Source organism: Mercenaria mercenaria, chromosome 19 (assembly GCF_021730395.1).
Source record: "Mercenaria mercenaria strain notata chromosome 19, MADL_Memer_1, whole genome shotgun sequence".
Classification (NCBI taxonomy): domain Eukaryota; kingdom Metazoa; phylum Mollusca; class Bivalvia; order Venerida; family Veneridae; genus Mercenaria; species Mercenaria mercenaria.
In genome coordinates this window covers 20,939,540-20,962,407 of record NC_069379.1, presented here as the reverse complement: position 1 = coordinate 20,962,407, position 22,868 = coordinate 20,939,540, and the positions used below count along the sequence as shown (strand labels likewise).

General features: G+C 35.0%; 1 protein-coding gene across 2 annotated transcripts in view; it reads right to left on the bottom strand.

The window, feature by feature from the left end:
- Window positions 1-22,868, bottom strand: part of LOC123541787 (NAD(P)H-hydrate epimerase-like) — a 136,569-nt gene that overhangs the window by 66,678 nt on the left and 47,023 nt on the right. The window contains exon 1 of one of the 2 annotated variants that reach the window (XM_045327386.2): window positions 552-1,458. The exons of the other annotated variant lie outside the window; for it this stretch is intronic. Coding sequence (XP_045183321.1) covers window positions 552-679 — 128 coding nt within the window. The 5' untranslated portion in view covers window positions 680-1,458. Of the gene's footprint in view, window positions 1-551; window positions 1,459-22,868 lie in introns of those variants that run through there. 2 annotated transcript variants of the gene reach the window in all.

The following is a 22,868-nucleotide window of genomic DNA, read 5'->3' as shown; positions in this document are numbered from 1 at the left end:
TACAAACCATGGTAATTTTACGGTCTATTGTGCTGATTAAATTTGAACACAATGGGTAGAGAGTATCGAGATATGTATGTGTTGAAAGTTTTAAGGTGATGCTTTTTGTAATAAAAAAAATATTCAGGCATATGTTTGTTGCGTTTTCATATCTCGATAGTGTATTAATTTCTATAAGAATACATCTAAAATAGGCTAGACATTCACTCCTATTAAAACATTATATTCTTCATTACAGTTATGTGGCCAATCTTTAATCATCTATAAACTGCTTTAAATCACTATAAAGTCAGGTATTTTTGTCGCGCTAGAAGTTTTATATAACTTTTTATTCAAAATTGGATTTTGTTCATGACTGGTAACATTCCTAACATATATTCCAAACTTTTATATATACATATGGCTATTTTTATAAAACAGCAATAACATTTCCCTGAAAATGACTGACAACAGACTGAATAGAATCCCTATTTTACAGTATTCGATCTCCCTTACTTTTCTAGACAGCATTGCATATATATAAGAAATAAAATAAAGTTATGTTTTCTCACCTGATACATTTCACCTTTGGTTGCTCATGCTCTTCAATTTTATCTTCATGATTCTCGTCTTTGTGTTTATCTTTTTTATGACTTCCCTTTCTACGAAATGAAAACCTATTCACAGATATTCTATCCATATTTCCTTGCTTGATTTTAGAACAGGAGTCTTGCAATCGTTCTGTGTTTACTTTTAACAATATTTCATTCTATTGCAGTGATTTGTCCTCTATATTAATATTCGAGTCAAAAATTACTCTTTTTCTCAGTCAATGTTTCCTCTTTTCTTAAAGCATTATATCAACGCTTTCTGTATCAAAATAATCGCATTCTGTACTTCTATTATTTAAACAAAAAAAAAGGCTCTTCCTAATTTTGCATTAATATAAAATAATTAAACTTTACAAAATTTCAGAAATCTTACATAAAACGTAAAGCAGTTCAATGAAACAACATGTTGAGAATTCAGTCAACATTACACAGAACACACGCTTATATCAGAAGCACAAACTTTAAGAAAATAAACGAACAAGTAACATTTGGCCAGGTTTTACTTCAATTGGAGACCTTCATTGGCAACAGTACTCTAAAATTTAAACAAAAGGCAAGTGATTTTAATAATTTCAAAATGGAAGAATGTAACTGTTTTAAATCATACTAACAGTTTTCTATTTGGAAACTATCAGATTATTTAATGACAATACTTATTTCTTTATTAATAGCAACAAACATTGCTTATTTTATATAAATGCTTGCCTAAAAAAGTCTGTGAAAATCTCATCCTTTTATTTTCTTAACACTGAATGAAAGTTCTTATGTAAATGAAGATTTCCTAGTAAAATCAGTAGTAAACTCAATTGCAAACTGCATTCTGGTTTAATCCTCTAACTTAGATTCCAACAAACCATCATCAACAGACTCGAGAACAAAATGATAACAAAACTCACATCTCCATACATCCAATAACTGCTCTGAACTCTCTCTCTCTCTCTCCCATACCATAATGTTACATCCTTTATATGGTATTATTTATTTTCTCTTATTCCAGAAGATACAGGAAAAGCCTTGTTAAATTGCTGCAGGATAAAAATGGATATTGCTAAACTACACTGGCCAATAAAGTCCATTACCTCTAAACACTACATTCATTCTGCTTTTAGTCCAAATAATTCAGGAGAGAATTGCTCATTTAATAAATGTACATAATGCTTGTAGGTTTCTTACCTCAAATCAAGCTAGATTTTACTGTCTTGTAACATACTATGCTTGTAAGGTTTTTCTATACCTCATCAGCTAAGATTTCACGTCTTGAACATAGGTAATGCTTTGTAAGTTTTCTATACTCAAATCAAGCTAAGATTTCACTGTCTTGCAACATACTAATGCTTTGTAAGGTTTTTCTAACCTCAAATCAAGCTAAGATTTCATGTCTTGCAACATACTAATGCTTTGTAAGGTTTTTCTACCTCAATCAAGCTAAGATTTCACTGTCTTGCAACAACGTATGCTTTGAAGGTTTTCTACACTCAAATCAGCTAAGATTTTCACTCTTGTAACATACCTAATGCTTTGTAAGGTTTTTCTATACCTCAAATCAAGCTAAGATTTCACTGTCTTGCAACATAGGTAATGCTTTGTAAGGTTTTTCTATACCTCAAATCAAGCTAAGATTTCACTGTCTTGCAACATACGTAATGCTTTGTAAGGTTTTTCTACACCTCAAATCAAGCTAAGATTTCACTGTCTTGCAACATACGTAATGCTTTGTAAGGTTTTTCTAACCTCAAATCAAGCTAAGATTTCACGTCTTGCAACATACGTAATGCTTTGTAAGGTTTTTCTACACCTCAAATCAAGCTAAGATTTCACGTCTTGCAACATACTAATGCTTTGTAAGGTTTTTCTAACCTCAAATCAAGCTAAGATTTCACTGTCTTGCAACATACGTAATGCTTTGTAAGGTTTTTCTACACCTCAATCAGCTAAGATTTCACTGTCTTGCAACATACGTAATGCTTTGTAAGGTTTTTCTACACCTCAAATCAAGCTAAGATTTCACTGTCTTGCAACATACGTAATGCTTTGTAAGGTTTTTCTACACCTCAAATCAAGCTAAGATTTCACTGTCTTGCAACATACGTAATGCTTTGTAAGGTTTTTCTATACCTCAAATCAAGCTAAGATTTTACAGTCTTGCAACATACATAATGCTTTGTAAGGTTTTTCTATACCTCAAATCAAGCTAAGATTTTACAGTCTTGCAACATACATAATGCTTTGTAAGGTTTTTCTATACCTCAAATCAAGCTAAGATTTTACTGTCTTGTAACATACATAATGCTTAATAAGGCTTATCTATTCCAAAGATATCTACTTAAATTGTGTTGCAAAAGTCTTTTCCATCTTGCTGATGGATTTAGATTAGAAAATATTAAACCTCACAGATATCTCCAAAAAGTAAAAATATCCCTGAAACAAGAGTGCCAGAATGTTACAATATTACGCCCGTCACAGCAAATTTCTTTTCACTAGCTAGCACCTGTATTTGCAAATGGAATTTTAATATTGCAGTTGTTTAGTAATTATTGTAATTCTTTTTTTTTTTCTTGTTCAGGCCCCTGTAACCTTGACCTTTAACAGAGTGTCCCCAAAATCAATAGGGGTCATCTACTTTGCATGTACACAATCATCTTATGAAGTTTCAACATTCTGGGTAAAGTGGTACTCAAGTTATTGATTGGAAATGGTTTTCAATGTTCAGGCCCCTGTGACCTTGATCTTTAACGAAGTGACCCCAAAAACAATAAGGGTCATCTACTCTACATGACCAATCATCCTATGAAGTTTCAACATTCTGGGTCTAGTGGTTCTCTAGTTACTGATCGGAAATGGTTTTCAATGTTCAGGCCCCTGTGACCTTTTTTGGAGTAACCACAAAAAACAATAGGGGTCGTCTACTCCAGCAGCCATAACCCTATGAAGTTTGAAGGCTCTAGATCAAATGGTACTCCAGTTATTGATCAGAAATGAAGTGTGACGGACGGACACTGGCAAAAACAATATGTCTCCCCCAGAGGGGGGGAGACATAAACATAAAAAAAAATAATTCTAAGTCCACACATATATATATATATCCTTATCAGGTAGAGATAGGTCAAAATACACCTCAAAACTGGATGCAACAATGCACTTTGTTCTACAGAAAAGTAGTCTTGATTTTTCCCTACAACTGAGTAATGAAAAAGTTACAATATAACCTATTGATAGTAGGGTGGGGACGATTTAAAAATTTTGAAACCGGTTAATCGCTTGTATGAAATTGAATCGGACCGCTTATTCGACCACCATATTGAAAATGCTGTTTTCTTTCTTGACGACCATATCAAGGTACCTCCGGAATCTGATTTCATCAGGAACTTATGAACATTTATCATTTGCAAGCAGTGTGATAATTAATAGGCCATATTTTGGTGCATTTTTAAAATAAATTAACAACAGACAAAATCATGGACTACTGATAAAGTTGATGTGTTTCAGCAGAAATATACTGCGGGTCTATGTTGCTGCCAAGGTTGTAATGTGAAGTAAAGCTAATATACATTTTACTGGGATTTTAGGATGTTTTTTGTTTGACAGCGATTAACGGTTTTGCAAAATTGAAACCGGTTTCAACTAGAAATCAAATCGGATCCGATTAACTGAGTAATCGTCCCAGTCCTAATTTATAGTAACAACAAATGAAAGTAATTCTAAAGAAGGGACATGTGCATGACACTCTGTCTCATGATGGTGTACAATTGTGCCAAGCTACATCAAAATCAATCCATGTATGAAGAAGATATGTTCCAGACAAAGTCATTCTTGTATCTGACCTTTGGCCTCTAAGTGTGACCTTGACCTTAGACTTAGGGACCTAGTTCTTGCCCTTGACATTCCGTCTCATAATGGTGTACAACTGTGCCAAGTTACATCAAAATCCCTTCATGCATGAAGAATCTTCAATTTGACCTTTGACCTCTGTGACCTTGACCTTAGACCTAGGGACCTGATTCTTGCACATGACACTTCGTCATATATTGATGAACAACTGTGCAAAGTTTCATCAAAATCCCTCCATGCATAAAGAAGATATGCTCTGGACAAAGTCTGTGGACCCTGCCCACCCACCAGGGGCGTTCTCACAATATGTCCCGTTTTTCAAATTGGCGTATAAAAAGTAATTAAGGATCTCAAATTATTTATTATTCTAATATGTTTGTTTCTCTGTTAAAACATGCATACGCTAGAATGATGTCACCTTAACGTGTGGTAATGTCAAAGTTTTTGTTGCGACCAGTCAAGACTTATATATAGTGCTACTATATTTTATCTAAGGTTTTAGATTAAGGGCATATTAGGTAAAACGTCATACAAATAATTTCACTCGGGCTGTGCCCTCCTGAAATAAATTATTACAACCAACATATCACTGTCCATCGTTCATAAAATACTCTTTTACTATAAATTATTTCTTAAATTATTATATATAAATATCTAATAATTTGTCCAATGAATAATACCCTGTCTTCTTCATTTGCTGTATTCAATTCCTTTTAGTAAAAAGTAACGGCAATCTGGTCTTAACAGTGGCAAAGACTTCTGTGATATACCTATATTATGTAGAGAATTATTGAAACACACCTGTATATTGATCGGGAGGAAAAATATAATTAATTAAGGCAGTTGTAATAAAAGAAACTTAAGTACAACAAAACAATGGAACAACAAATGTTTGATCTTAGTGTGTTTATCTGTGCAGCTATAAATAATTCAAAGTTTAGTACAAGAAACTACAAAGATCTTGTTACGATATTTAACAAATAGAGCTTGTAGAACACGAAATGCTCCCCCCCACCCCTTGATGCATTCAGTAATTGCACAAGGAACAGAAATTATTTGGTCACTGTACAAAAAAAGTTTTACTGCATTCAGTTTTAAAAGTATAATATGGCACAATTTAAGCATTAATATACTAGGTGTCATTGAAAAGTTACCACTTAATGTATACCTCTTTACTTTTTTAAACAATATTGACGTCACTTTTTCATGGCCTGTGCGCGGTATATTACTCATAGACCCCGTCTGATCATGTCTCCTAACTCATTTCATGACTATCAGGTGAGAACAGCACATACGACATGCAATTTCACGACATGAAAGTTCGGCTTCAACCATGCCAATGGCCTGATGGCGTTGATCGAGCTTTAAACGTGGCATTCTTAGCAAGGATATTCTGGTTTTTTTTTTAACGTATTCCTTTTTAGTTTGTCAACTAACTTTCAAGTGCGATGAATGATTTGCGATAGAATTTTTGAATATGTCGACATTGCTGGAAAAAGTCATTTTGCATGTGCAGCCCGTGCCTCAAATGAAGTTAATCGAATTTGACAAATCTTTTCACCAGTGACATCTCAATTGCGTCAAAAATATAGCCTTGTTATGCTTTTAACACAGTCCAATGCGATTTTTAAAATATAAGGGCCATTAGGGCGGTAACTTTTCAGTGAGGCTGAGTATACTTAGCATTAATTTTTGTTATTCTAAATAGCATTAATGACTTGGCTTTAATGTATTTGGCAATATATTAAAATGTTGCAACCGCCTTCCATACAAGAGATTAAAAGACCTATAATTTCTGGAAAATCTCAAAAGACTTGCATTTCTGCAGAAAGATGACAAACATTAAATAGGCATTTCATTGAAACAAATTAGATAAACTGATTATAACTGTATATTGCTGAGGTTTCCCATAGGAACAAAATGGAACTCCTGCCTAGATAAGGTTATTAAAACTTAATGATATAATAGAATTCTGCAAGCTATGAAACATTCATGTTTACTCGAGGGTCATAAGTGCAATGACTTGTTAAAGGCACTCGATACAGTTTTTCCAGATGGGTCAATATTTACCCCAACACCATGCCAATTTGGTTGACTGTTTCTAATCGATGTAGCTCACTGCAGACTTGGTGAGGTCTTCTGCGCATGCCCGGAAGTGATTATCTAATGTCGCGTATGGCAAAAATTCGCAAATTATTGTATGTTCGCATGCATTTAATGTACAAAATGTATAATATACTGACTGAAGGTTAGGGTAAATATCACCATGGTTACAAAATATATACATTTAAAGTACTTTTAGTTCAAATTGCTTCAATCCGACATATACTGGAGTCTCTTATTTATACCAGCGCTCAAACTCTGCATTGAGTCACAGCTGTTTCTAATCCCGTACCGTACCCGTATTGTACATTCGTAAACTATAGGTTTTGTTAAAAAAAGGGCGGAAACTTTCATCATTCTATGCCATCAAAATGCTTCAGAAACACCTTAAAATCCGCTTATTAAGATATCTGCCGTTTGATAAGTTTATATATATATATTTCTAAGTCATTTGCTCAAACACAGAAAGAGTATTTCGTACCAACCTGCATTGTATAAATGCCCGCCACACCCCACCTTGTTGTAATTTGATTTAAGCGGAATCTAATATGGTGACCTATCAATTTTCTTTTTGTTTTAGATTAGGTAGACATAACCAAAGGTATGTGCAGAGTTTGATTAAATTCTATTATGTGAAACTCGATAAAATAGCAGAAGTACCAACTTAAAACTGACAAAAATATGCAAAAATAGCCCTTGGGTCTGCTGAACAAGTATTCCTTTCTTTACAAAAATCATGTTCTTTTGATTTCTGACTAAGCATGTTTCAAATAGATATATTGTTTTCCGTTATAAAAATGCTTAGATAATCAAGTTTATGCTGATTATTGTACTTTACTGAAATATATTGTAGGATTACAGAAAGTTTGAAAAATGTTTAAAATAGCACCATATCTAGGGGCAAATTAAATTGAAACAAGGCTGGTGACCTAGTTTTTTTATTTCATTTTTCAATATATCATAACATGATCTTTTAATACAAAACATTTCATCAAAATCTATTATTGAGAAAAAAATTACGAAACTGTAGCGAGCGTCCTTAAATAAGTTTAGCATAAAGGATTCCAAAATTCAAAACTGACTCAGGAAAGAGAAATTAAATACCCCAAAAGCTTTAACCACAATGGCAGACTGCAAAAACCATTAACAATCCAACAATAAGAAGAAATGTTGTTGGTATCTTCTCCCAGCTTCTTTTCCTCTTGAAAAGTTCATGAATTCATGAACTGAAAATGGGACTATAGTTCTTGGATTTTGTTTTTATACCATGGTCAAATTTTGACTACTTATGAAATGACAAAATCAGGTTTTGACTTACGATTATATATATATAATGAATTCAAGTGTGTTAAATTATATCATCTGCTAATTTTGGCCTTACCTGCAACGTTCCTGCGTACACCCCTTTCAGCCAACTGTCTGTCAGGCTTTCACATCTATTTATACCTTGATTATCTTATTTAAAACACTTACTCTGCTAAATTTCTATAATGAACTTGTCCATCTTCCAACTTGGACAGTACCATTAACTGTTAAAAGGGGTGCTTACCAAAAGGATACTGATTGAATAGCCAAGTGATAAGCAGGCTGATCATGATCTACACTGGTCGCAGAGGCAGAACCAATGGTGTGCAGCATGGTAAAAGTTAATACGCCCAATAATACCAAACAAGTAAACCGTTCTGGTGTTTTTGTATGAGACACCAGTAAACTGTAGTTCAACTGATTAACTAAGACAATAAGCCAATAGTGTTGACTGAGATGACTTCGAGGAGATTGGAGCTGTCACAAGAGGTCCATCATTAACTATCTAGACTTCCTCACAAACTTAATTTCCGGTTAAATCTTAAACACAGACAAGAACAAAAGTACAAAAATTTAAGGTTAATTCCCAGGGATTTAAAGATGTACTGAAAGTGCAGGAAAGACATGGAGGAAAATGGCAAAAATATGTTATAATGGCAAAAAAAACAAGAGGGCCATGATGGCCCTATATCGCTCACCTGCATCATCATTGCACTTGAGGACAAGAAGGTCCTCAGAAAAAAATATCTAAGTCCAAAGGACAGGAACAACAAAGGAAAGAAATTTAACCAAAAAGAAAAAAAAATTCTTACAAGGTACAGATATGTCAAAATACACCTAAAAATTGGAGGTACCATCCATGTTGTACCACAGAAGTGGTCTCGGTTTTTCCCTACAGCCAATAATAAAAAAGTTACTAAAAATAAGCTATTTACAGTAACGTAAAAGGGAAGTAATTAAAAAGAAAACTGATGTAAGTGAACAAAAGAAGGAGCTGCCAAATAAATCTGTTGACATAAATGAAATTTCAGATCAGTATCTTCATTAGTTACGGAGATATACCCATTTTAATTTGAAATAAAGGGAGGTAATTTGACATAAAATCAGTCCATAGTTATCTACCCTGATTGGCTCAGTCCAACTAATGACAATAATGAAATTTCAAATAAGTCCTATAAGTACTTACTGATATAAATCCATTTTGACTACAATCGGGGGAGGTAATCAGATATAAAAAAACCTACGATTGGATCTGATTTGTCATGGAATCCAAGATTTATTGTTGTTGAAGATATTTTGGAAGTTTGTATAAAAAAAACCCATAAATGAAGTCTCTATATGGCTGCAAAAGCCAAAATAGCCAATTTTGGACATTTCAGGGGCCATAACTCTGGAACCCATGATGGAATCTGGCCAGTTCAAGAAAGGAACCAAGATCTTGTGGTGATACAAGTTGTGTGCAAGTTTGGTTAAAATCAAATCATAAATGAAGTTGCTATTGTGCAGACAAGGTCAAAATAGCTAATTTTGGCCTTTTCAGGGGCCATAACTCTGGAACCCATAATGGAATCTGGCCAGTTCAAGAAAGGAACCAAGATCTTATGGTGATACAAGTTGTGTGCAAGTTTGGTTAAAATCAAATCATAAATGAAGCTGCTATTGTGCAGACAAGGTCAAAATAGCTAATTCTGGCCCTTTCAGGGGCCATAACTCTGGAACCCATAATGGAATCTGGCCAGTTCAAGAAAGGATCCAAGATCTTATGGTGATACAAGTTGTGTGCCAGTTTGGTAAAAATCAAATCATAAATAAAGCTGCTATTGTGCAGACAAGGTCAAAATAGCTGATTTTGGCCCTTTCAGGGGCCATAACTCTGGAACCCATAATCGGATCTGGCCAGTTCAAGAAAGGAACCGAGATCTTATGGTGATACAAGTTGTGTGCAAGTTTGGTTAAAATAAAATCATAAATGAAACCTCTATCGTGCAGACAAGAAATTGTTGACGGACGGACGGACGGACGGACGACGGACGAAGGGTGATCACAAAAGCTCACCTTGTCACTATGTGACAGGTGAGCTAAAAATTACGAGTTAAAGACAAATCATATATAACAGTGTTCCATGTCAGATGGTTAAAAGACAATGATTTTGAATCACTTAACTGCCACTTCCCCATAACACAATATTGTATCAATGAAGAATCATATACTTCTCCGCTATTGTGGTGTCACAAATTTCAATTTTTGGAGAATGGCTTACTTGCCAAGTCTGCATTCGAATATTTCAGTGAGACTGTGCTTGTAACATTTTTAAGATTTAAGGATATTTTGATGTTTTATATTCAATTAACTATACAGATGAACCTGTCTTAGAGACCACCTGTGTTATGCAAAGACTTGTCTAAGCAGTCAAATTCCAAAGTGACTTTAATGTCCTAATTTGAACTTGTGTCGAGCTGCCACACTGTGTCTGTGACTTTGTTGGCTGACAGCCAAATACAGGTTTGACTGTATACAGGTTACACAACAACATTTATACTCAAACAGTCACACAATATCCCCCCCCCCACCCCCAACAACACACTCACCCCCACTCATGATTCAATGGCTTTGGACTTATCATCTAGAACGGAATGCCTAGTTAATTCCATCGAGAAAAAAGTCATATGAATGCTTTTCTATTTTAAGCTATGCTGGTCCCTAAAACCATCTTAACAAAATTGAGAGGACTTTCAAGGATTTCTCACGTAACAAGTTTAGGGATGTTCCGTCAAGCTGTGCATGAGGAGCAGTTGCTTTTAAAAAGTTTTCCTAATCCTCAGCTTTGTCAGCCTCTAAAATCAGTCTAGCTGAAACATTTGAAAATATACGAGAGAGGACCTTACAAGGATGCTACAGACCAAGGTGGTTTACCTAGCACACACTTCATGAGAAGAAGTTGTTTAAATGTAAAACAAGAGCTCCGCCAAGCGGGGCAATATACGCCCGAAGGATTACATCATAGGATGGGAGCAAAATTTAAAGAACTTGACTGTTGCAGCCCAAAGCAGTGGAACAACAAAAGGAAAACTTCAAATAAGAGGGCCATGATGGCCCTATATCGCTCACCTGTTGTCATTGCACTTGAGGACAAGAAGGTCCTCAGAAAAAATATCTAAGTCCAAAGGACAGGAACAACAAAGGAAAGAAATTTAACCAAAAAGAAAAAAATTCTTACAAGGTACAGATATGTCAAAATACACCTAAAAATTAGAGGTACCATCCATGTTGTACCACAGAAAAGTGGTCTCGGTTTTTCCCTACGGCCAATAATAAAAAAAGTTACTAAATAAGCTATTTGTAGTAATGTAAAAGGGAAGTAATTAAAAAGAAAATTATTGAAAGTGAACAAAAATAAGGATCTGCCAAATAAATCTGTTGACATAAATGAAATTTCAGATCAGTATCTTCATTAGTTACGGAGATATACCCATTTTAATTTGAAACAAAGGGAGGTAATTTGACATAAAATCAGTCCATAGTTATCTACCCTGATTGGCTCAGTCCAACTAATGACAATAATTAAATTTCAAATAAGTCCTATAAGTACTTACAGATATAAATCAATTTTGATTACAATAAGGGGAGGTAATAAGATATAAAATAACTCTGGAACCTACGATTGGATCTGATTTGTCATGGAATCCAAAATTTATTGTTGTTGAAGATATTTTGGAATTTTGTATCAAATCAAACCATAAATTAAGTCTCTATATGACTGCGAAAGCCAAAACAGCCAATTTTGGACATTAAAGGGGCCATAACTCTGGAACCCATGATGGAATCTGGCCAGTTTAAGAAAGGAACCAAGATCTTGTGGTAATACAAGTTTTGTGCAAGTTTGATTAAAATCAAATCATAAATGAAGCTGCTATTGTGCAGACAAGGTCAAAATAGCTGATTTTGGGCGTTTCAGGGGCCATAACTCTGGAACCCATTAAGGAATCTGGCCGGTTCAAGAAAGGAACTCTGGAACCCATAATGGGATCTGGCCAGTTCAAGAAAGGAACCGAGATCTTATGGTGATACAAGTTGTGTGCAAGTTTGGTTAAAATAAAATCATAAATGAAACCACTACTGTGCAGACAAGAAATTGTTGACGGACGAACGCACGAGACACACGGACGGACAACTGACGACGGACGAAGGGTGATCACAAAAGCTCACCTTGTCACTATGTGACAGGTGAGCTAAAAACAAATCTAAGTCCACAAAAAAAATATTCAAAGCCCACAAAAAAAAATCCTTATCAGGAACAGGTATGTAAAAATACACCTAAAAATTAGAGGTACCATCCATGTCGTACCACAGAAAAGAAGTCTCGGTTTTTCCCTACGGCCAATAATAAAGAAGTTTCAAAACATGCTATTTATAGTAACATAAAAGGAAAATAATTCCAAAAAAAAATTATTGTAAGTGAGCAAAAAAGAGATCTGCCAGACGGACAGACGGACACCAGTGTCATAACATAAGACGTCCCTTTGGACGTATAGAAAGTTCCCATCAAAATAGCTCAAGCTGAACTGGCTAAAAATGTTGACCACTTATGCCATCTTTTCAAATGTCAATCAGTTTAATCATGGAAAATACTTTTTCTATATATGACTATAAAATTATACTGTCAGGGGGGGATATAATTGCAGGACTCACGGGTGTTTTCCCCAGTCTTAATGTCAAGAATTTATATCTTTCTATCTTTATACTTCTTTTAATCTTCATATATTTGTCATTCAGTAATAAATTTTTATTGAACAGGAAATAATGCTTTTATTTTCAGTAAATATCTAAAATACATCCCATTATTTATTGGGTCCAATCCAGTCCATTTGTAACACTGTTGATCAATATTCATTCGGTTTTTTGGGTTTTTTTTAACTATGAATATTTCATTTTATGCCAATTTGCACTTTGTCAATTTCTTATTATATTATACAATGATTTATTTTTACTTTTTTACCTAAACTCACTTCTGTGGGGTTTTCTTATTTGCTAAGGTTATACAATGTGTTTGTCCTGAGGGAGTGAACAAGTGCCACATACAGGGGCAAACTTTAGAGGTGTGCTTGCATCCTCCACGTTTCTTCACCTGAGCCTGCAGTTTTACAAGAATTCTGATCACCTAGGCAGAATTTATTGAAGTTCATGCAAGTACATTTCAACGATATTTAATTATTCTCGAGTACTTTTCAAGATGAAACTCATTTTAAAGGACTTTTCAAGACGCACACTTTTCAAGACTGTGTGAACCCTGATTCTAAAACAAATAGAAGCTGGATAGAAGAGAAAGAATTGACTTAATTATACAAGTTCTCCCTGCAGGTTGAAATAAATCATATTATATGTAAAGTCAAAGGTTATCAGCTCCCTAATCAATCAAAAAGGAATTTTAACTGGATATCAAAATTCTCATACATAAGTCATACATTGCTGTTTCAAATCTCAAGTGACTTACTGCAGAAAGTATTACTTTCTTCAATAAATCACTTGAGATTTGAATTTGTCTTGTGATGCTGTTGCGGAAACAAATTTAATGTAACAAGAACAATAATGTGATAGTTATAACATTGCAGCATAAATAAAAGAAAATGAAATGGTTTTTGGTCACAAGTTTCCAAAACATTGTGATCACTATGTATATCAGTAGTTTTATGTTTGTTTGTTTTGGGTTTAACGCCGTTTTTCAACAGTATTTCAGTCATTAATGGCGGGCAGTTAACCTAACCAGTGTTCCTGGATTCTGAACCAGTACAAACCTGTTTTCCGCAAGTAACTGCCAACTTCCCCACATGAATCAGAGGTGGAGGACTAATGATTTCAGACACAATGTCATTTATCACATAGTCACGGAGAACATACGCCCTGCCCGAGGATCGAACTCACGACCCTGCAATTCGTAGAGCAACGTTCTACCTGAGTAACTGAGCTAAGCGGGCAGGCATTCAGTAGTTTTAAGAAAAGAACAAGAGCTGTCACTAATGGTGACAAATGCCCCTGCAGCATCTTGACCTTTGACCTGGTGACCTCAAAGTCAGTAGGGGTGGTGTACTCATAAAGTACTATCAGCATGTAAAGTTTGAAGGTCCTGGTTGAAGTGGTTCGCGAGTAAAGTGCTTTCATGCAAAAAGTTAACGTTGGCCCCTGTGACCTTGACCTTTGACATGGTGACCCCAAAGTCAGTAGGGTGGTGTACTCAAAAAGTACTATCAGCACGTGAAGTTTGAAGGTCCTGGGTGCAGTGGATCGCGAGTAAAGTGCCTTCATGCAAAAAGTTAACGTTGGCCCCTGTGACCTTGACCTTTGACATGGTGACCCCAAAGTCAGTAGGGGTGGTGTACTCAATAAGTACAGTAGAATTCCGCTATTAAGACCACCCATGGTTCTTTGTACAACTGGTCTTATTAGCGGTCTGGTCTGATTAGTGGACAAGGCTATACGGGGAAGGTCTGACAGATAATAAAACATTGGAATACAATCAAGACGCAATAATGGCAAACACATTGTTCAATTTATACGTAGCTTTATTTTTTTACGGATCAAACTGTGTATTAATTAAGGACGCACTTTACTGATAATGATTTGAATTTTGTTCAATTAAAGACAATTACAACAATATCAAACCTTTTCAAACTTCATTCTCTGCTGAAATCCCAAACGTATTTACATTAATAATAACAAACAAACACCGTTTAGATCTAATTAAATCCGTTTTAATCCAGTCAATTCGATCAGCGGGCATTCGTCTAATTACAAACAAATTAATTATTTCAACAATTTCTTATGTTAAAATAGCGATGTAAAACACCAAACATCTTTAAATAACAATTTCAGACAATCGAACAGTTTGATACGTTGTTTTGATAACGTTTAAAGACTTGTTAGCAATTAACAGATAAATACACAATGTACACGCTTAACGTGTTAACACGATGTCGCATGTGTTAATTCGCGGTAACATACAGAAAAATTTGAGTGGTCGTAATTGCGGTGATTAATTAAGTGTGAAAAAATCAAACAGTTCTGAAACTGGTGGTCGCATTAGTGGATTAGCGGTCTGGCCGCATTTTCGGACAAACGACCATTGGTTTTAAGAAGGAAATATTCCGTTCTTTGCAAAATCGGTCGTATTAGCGGTGCGGTCGTAATTTCGGCGTGGTCGTAAGTAGGAATTTTACTGTACTATCAGCATGTGAAGTTTGAAGGACCTGGGTGCAGTGGTTCGCGAGGAAAGTGCCTTCATGCAAAAAGTTAACGTTGCGACGAACTAACTAACTAACTAACAAACGGACGGACAGTTGAAAACTAATATGCCTCCCTTCGGGGGTATAAAAACTTGAACATACATGTATTGTAAAATACTTTTAAAACAAATTGGATCAGCATTTTTAAGATTTCCACTATATCCATATACAGGTAAAACTGACCATGCCTTCTGAGAACAATGTTTTTATAATGGAATAATATTTACAGTCTTGTGCTTAAGGATGATTCGACTGAATTATTTCAAAATTCGGTCAGCAGTTTCTGACTTAGAACATTTTAAAGTTTCCACTAGTCTAAGAGTAATGTCTGGTAATACTGACATTTCACATCAAAATGATTGGATTTTCTCCTGCAGTAATATTTGGAAACAAATCATTGCTTAGGGGTGTGTATAACTGCCTTAATAGTGTCAGTCGTAACTGCTTCCACAACCTATTAAGGACGCTCGCTACACATTCGTCATTTTTTTCTCAATAATAGATTTTGATGAAATGTTTTGTATCAAAAGATCATGTTATGATGTATTGAAAAATGAAATAAAAATACTAGGTCACCAGCTTTGTTTCAATTTAATTTGCCCCTAGATTATGGTGCTATTTTTAAAATTTTTCAAAATTTCTATCATCCTAAAATATATTTCAGTAAAGTACAATAATCAGCATAAATTTGCTATCTAAGCATTTTCATTACGGAAAACAATATATCTATTTGAAACATGCTCAGAGAAATCAAAAGAAAATGATTTTGTAAAGAAAGGAATACTTGTTCAGCAGACCCAAGGGCTATTTTTGAATATTTTTGTCAATTTTAAGTTGGTACTTCTGCTATTTTACCGAGTTTCACACAATAGAATTTAATTAAACTCTGCACATACCTTTGGTTATGTCTACCTAATCTAAAAGAAAAAGAAAATCGATAAGTCACCATATTAGATTTCGCTTAAATCAAATTACAATGAGGTGGGATGTGGCGGGCATTTATACAACGCAGGTTGGTACGAAATACTCTTTCAGTGTTTGAGCAAATGTCTTAGAGATATATCAAATTATCAAACGGCAGATTTCTTAATAAGCGGATTTTAAGGTGTTTCTGAAGCATTTTGATGGCATAGAACAATGAAAGTTTCCACCTTTCTGCGAACACACCTTTAGTTTACTAATACCGATGTAAGGTATGGGTACGGTACGGGATTAGAAACAGCTGTGACTCAATGCAGAGTTGGAGCGCAGGTATAAATTACAGACTCCAGTATATGTCGGATTGAAGCAATTGAACTAAAAGTACTTTAAATGTATATATTTTGTAACCATGGTGATACTTACCCTAACCTTTAGTCAGTATATTATACATATTATACATTAAATGCATGCGAACATACAATAATTTGCGAATTTTTGCCGTACGCGACATTTGACAGCATGCCCAGTCACGCAGAATCCTGCGTTTTTCACGCAGAAAACACAATGTGCACGCAAATTTTTCGATGGCCGTGCGTGCAGGAACGCATATTTGTTGTGGCCGGCAAATAAACGAATTCGGCTCAAAAATTGGTGGTCGCTAACCTAAAACCCGGGAAACGCTTGCTTTTGAACAGAAAACCAATAAGCTTCCAGCGGCAAACATCTGCGCGATCTAGATTACTCCAAATACATCACTAACAAAAATGGCAGACGAGCATGAAAAACTTCATTCTGGGTGGAAATATTAAATTGTCCTCAGTGCCATATGAAAGGCCGGGTTTTCACTACAAAAAAGGCATCATACAGCATTAGTTCCTGCAGGCGTACTGTTGATAGTGTGCAGAACAGAATGGTCATCGAGTACTACTGTAAGCAAATGCCTAAGCCAGAGAAAAAGCTGCTAAAGCATTTAGGCCTTAGACATTCGTAATAGTTAAATACTGTTCTTTATGCCTTAGCAGCATATAGTAAACAGGCTAGGCCTATATAAATACAGTATGACTGAGTTTACTGAATAAATACTGTAAACATTATCTAATATCTGTTGCTTTTAGTTTTCATACCAGTACATATGTTCATGTTTTGGGAAAATTCAGTGTACCCAGATTTTTTAAGCCTGTACCCACTTTTTCCAAAAGTAGTGGGTACAGGTACCCACTTTTTAAAAATCCTGTGGGCATGCTGATTTGATAATCACTTCCGGGCATGCACAGAAGACCGCTCCAACTCTGCAGTGAGCTACATCGATTAGAAACACAACCAAATTGGCACAGTGTTGGGGTAAATATGGACCCGTCCGGAAAAACTGTAGCGAGCGCCTTTAATACTTGTGATTATCTTATATAAGTGTAATATCTTACTCCTGTTGCTACAGACTATCCAATGATAAAAGATTTATAACAATAAAAACTGGTTTCAATTAAGATTATCAGAGGTAAACAATCAATTCCTGCCCCGTAAGGGTTCAAAAGGCTCTTGTGTGAGTCCTGCCGGTATATGGCAACTAAGGTATCTGGTAACTGTTATTTATTAAATGACTTATTCCATGGTGGGGTACAAAGTGCCAAGCAAGGGAACCAGAAATAACTACAATTTTTCATTGGTATATGACATGGCCTGGGACCAAACCCCAGATCTGCCACATTCAAAGTGGACACTCAACCATTGAGATATTCAAGCTGCAGATAAGAAATGATGCTCTTTGATGAATCAAACAGTATGTAGTAGAGAGTCCAATGATTATTTCAAAGTCAGACAAGATGTTTAGGTGAAGCTGTTTTCTATTTCTCTCTCTGGAGGACCCTAGGTGCAACCAAGCATAACCTCTTAAAACAAAGAGGACCTGAGTTTGAGGTTTCACATTTTTAGCTACAGAATTATAATTTACTGTCATCTGAGTTATGAAAGAAATTACTGGACAAAGGACAGACAGAAAAGAGACAGTGACAGTGATATCAAAACACTCCCCTTATATAATAACCATATTGTGCTCTAGTGAGATTATAAAGCAGTATGGATGTCTACCAAAGTTCTATTATTATTATAATTCGGAGGAACTATTACATTTATGTATTATGTTTCACCTAATAACCATAATATTCTAAATAACTCTCCCATATGCTGTAAGTTGTTATTAAACATTCATGCTGCAGATGACCCTCATACAGGAGTATGCCAAACAGACATTATTCCGAGGTCCCAGTAGATACAATAACAGTCTAGTATGATACTTACAAAATAATGCACATGAAATATGCATGAACAACTCCTCCCTAAGGTCAGAAGATGTTACAGAACTTTTGTTTCTATTAGAAATATGACTTCATGGCTGCAAGATGATACAGTCCAACTTTGAAGAAAAACTTGTACGTGTCCCACTGGATAACCAGCTATCCTTAATTACGCCCACTGGACAAAAAAAAAAACGCCGGATAAATAACCCCACTGTAAATGTTTCTTTGTTTCGGGTTTAACACTGTTTTTCAACAGTATTTCAACTATGTAACCGCGGGCAGTTAACCTAACCAGTGTTCCTAGAGTCTGTACCAGTTCTCTGCAAGTAACTGCCAACTTCCCCACATGAATCAGATGTGGATGACGAATAATTTCAGACACAATGTCTTTTATCAAATCATCATGATAACTGAACTCACATCCCCACGATCCTTAGATAGACTGGCGCTCTCCTTTCTAAGCTAAGCGGGCAGGCTAAGTGTAAATGGGTAGATAATGAATTGCTTGATGCTTGACCTTTTCCCTATACTTACTAATTACACACACTCACTGGCTAACCAGCTATCCTAACACTTGCTGGAAAAATAACCCAACTGTGAATGGGTTGGTAGAGCTTTTCATTTATTTCTACTGATAGGAAGCCAACTGCAATTCAACTTGGTAGTTTTGTTAAGGAATGGACATCTGGTCTTAAAGATGGTTCATGTCAGCCATGTCCATTCCTTAACAAAACTGCCAGGTTGAATTGCAAGGATTGGTTTATTTGAAATAAACTGGAAACTTCAGCTACCCATTTACAGGTGGATAATTTTTCCAGTGTTTTTTTTTGTCCAGCAGGCATCAGGATAGTACAGTATAACACTTTGGTGACCTTGACCTTCTGTTTAATGGGCCCAGCCCCTGCACGCACTTTGTGCATATGCTGGACAAAGTTTATGTGAAGCTACAGTAAGATATAAGCAATACTAACAAAGATATGACAGAAAAACAAAGGTTGCCGTAAAACTTTAACCAAGAAAGCTCAACGCAGCTACTGCCGATGCCCAGGCAAATAGAATAGCCTCCCCGCCCCCTATTCTCCGAAGAGTTGAGCTAAAAACTTAACCGTCAGGTACTCCTATAGCTAGCATGTTCAGCACAGGTTTTACTGTATATGAAACCTTAACCGTTACCCTGCTAAATTTCTAAAATGAATTTGTCCATCTTTCAATTTGGACAGACTACATTTACTGTTAAAACCCAGTGCTAAACAAAATGATACTGACTGAATAGCCAACAGTGCAGACCTTGATTGACTGCATGGGTGTGCAGGCTGATCAGGATCTACACTGGTCACAAAGGCAGAATCAATCCTGCCCAGTATGATATTAGGGTTAAGCATCACCAAAGTATCCTTCCAAAACCATTTTTTTACAATAAAGTATACAGGCAAATTTATAATAGCATTCATATAATTATGTCTTTCATCTTTTGCAAAATTTAATTATTTTACAAAAAGTAGAAGGCAATAAGGAGGGAAAAATAACATTCATTTTCTAAAGCTGAGAATTCACTTGCATGATTTTAATAATGAGCTCTGAGACTTTATGAAATTACCAAAGATGAGCAATATTAATTTTCTCTGCAATAAAATCAGGACAATATATGTATACTGCAACATTCAATCAGCATTATCAAATAAATCTCTTCACCAACAAGAAGTGCTTTGTCACAAAATTTCTTCCTGCTTAATTCATTAGGATATCAAACTTAAAAAAGAGGATATTATGTATGTGTGTCTTTTCATGTTGAATTTATTAACGAGTTGAATAAAATAATAAAACGCGAGGCTCTGCCAAGTATTCTATCAATTTTTTTCAACAGGTTTAATAAATTCAATATGAAAAGTCACAAATGTAATATTCTTTTTATCATATTATGTTAGTTTTTCCTGCCGAAACATAAAAAATTCTACTTTCTTTGACTATTATAAAAAGTCAATTTGACCAACATCTCCTACACTATAAACATTGTCGACATCAAAGCTTTATTACACTAGTGTATTATTAATTTTATGTAATGGCTTTATTTCACATCAAACGTTTGATAATGGCTCATAACGCCTTTGTTTTTTTATGATGCGGCTGCCACAATTTTTTGCTATAAATATAATGTCTACTTCTTGTTAAATCCTGTTTACTTTCTCAAATGTTTGCAAAAAATTTGAATATAGATAATGAGAGAAGAATACATGAGCTGAGCCATGGGATAACCAATATAGTGGCTTTGCGACCAGCATGGATCCAGACCAGCCTGCACGGATACGCAGGCTGGTCTGGATCCATGCTGGCCGCAAAGCCACTATGTTGGCTTTCTCATGATGCTGCTCATATAATTAAATCCTTGTTTATGATAACCTCCCTTTACATCTGTAACTTGTATAAGTTCATGTGCATAACTTGTATAAGTTCATGTGCAATATTTACTAAATCCCTTTACATCTGTAACTTGTGTAAGTTCATGTGCAATATTTACTTCCCTTTACATCTGGTCAGGATCCATGCTGTTCGCTTTCAAAGCCTATAGCAATTAGAGAAACCGTTAGCAACAGCATGGATCCTGACCAGACTGCGTGGATACGCAGGCTGGTCTGGATCCATGCTGGCTGCAAAGCCACTATGTTGGCTTTCTCATGACGCTGCTCATATAATTAAATCCTTGTTTATGATAACCTCCCTTTACATCTGTAACTTGTATAAGTTCATGTGCATAACTTGTATAAGTTCATGTGCAATATTTACTAAGTCCCTTTACATCTGTAACTTGTGTAAGTTCATGTGCAATATTTACTTCCCTTAACATCTTAACTTGTATAAGTTCATGTGCAATACATGTATTTACTTCCCTTTACATCTGTAACTTGTATAAGTTCATGTGCAATATTTACTTCCCTTTACATCTGTAACTTGTATAAGTTCATGTGCAATATTTACTTCGGAATCCCTTTACATCTGTAACTTGTATAAGTTCATGTGCATAACTTGTATAAGTTCATGTGCAATATTTATTTCCCTTTACATCTGTAACTTGTATAAGTTCATGTGCATAACTTGTATAAGTTCATGTGCAATTTTTATTTCCCTTTACATCTGTAACTTGTATAAGTTCATGTGCAATATTTACTTCCCTTTACATCTGTAACTTGTATAAGTTCATGTGCAATATTTACTTCGGAATCCCTTTACATCTGTAACTTGTATAAGTTCATGTGCATAACTTGTATAAGTTCATGTGCAATATTTACTTAAGAATCCCTTTACATCTGTAACTTGTATAAGTTCATGTGCATAACTTGTATACGTTCATGTGCAATATTTACTTCCCTTTACATCTGTAACTTGTATAAGTTCATGTGCAATATTTACTTCCCTTTACATCTGTAACTTGTATAAGTTCATGTGCAATATTTACTTCCCTTTACATCTGTAACTTGTATGCCTCTTTCTCGTAATTCCGAGCCTTCTCATTGATCCGAGCCTTTGAAAAATTTGCACTTGCAGCTATTTCCTGTTTCTAATTTTTATGTATGTTGTAGCAAATCATATGACAGTTAAACAAAAATAAAAAGAAAATAGAATTACTTGCATTAAAATAGAAATATATTTTGGCACAAAATTTGCTTATCTAAAATCATTGACGTAATATATAACCTTCTTTCAGAAAACAGAAAGCAATTATTTTAAAACTTTTTTGTCCGCTAACACAATAATATATCTGTTCTTAATTTTAACTAAGAACTTTTTCAAAAAAGCCTTATTTTTTCAGAGCTAGTACAAATGATTGCAAGTCTCGGTTTTAACGAGAAAGAATTTGGCTGTTTCACAGGGTTAGGGTCATCATGTGAAAGCCTGGATTATTCATTAACAAAAATCCTTAGAATTTTTCTTCATGGGGATTTTATAAGTTTAGATGTTGGAGTATCAAACTATAGCAAAAACTCTTTTGAAACTTAAATCTATTACTGACCAGCACTAAAAAACCGGCTTAGGGGCTCGGAATAACGAGAAAAGGGCATATAAGTTCATGTGCAATATTTACTTCCCTTTACATCAGTGACTTGTATAAGTTCATGTGCAATATTTACTTCCCTTTACATCTGTAACTTGTATAAGTTCATGTGCAATATTTACTTCCCTTTACAGATAATGTAATGTATTAGTCTTACTTTATACCAGACAATTCCTAATGCATCTCCACAAGTTAGTCACTATAATGCAATAGGATTTCTGATTCACGGTTTTTATTTATAATTACAGAAAGCAAACTTAGAAAAAATTGATAGCCCAAAGACAATAATATTGTTTGCTTAAACACTGACTATACTTCTACATTTATCTACCAAACACTGATAACAGAAAGTTAAAAGACTACATCATTCTGTAAAAAGATATTTGTCGATCAAAACCAAGATTACTTACAGTCAACTGAATCATATGCTTATACTAATTTGGCCCAAGAGTTTATTGACTGTCATTTAGTGAATGCTGATACTGTTCAAAATAAGGTCATT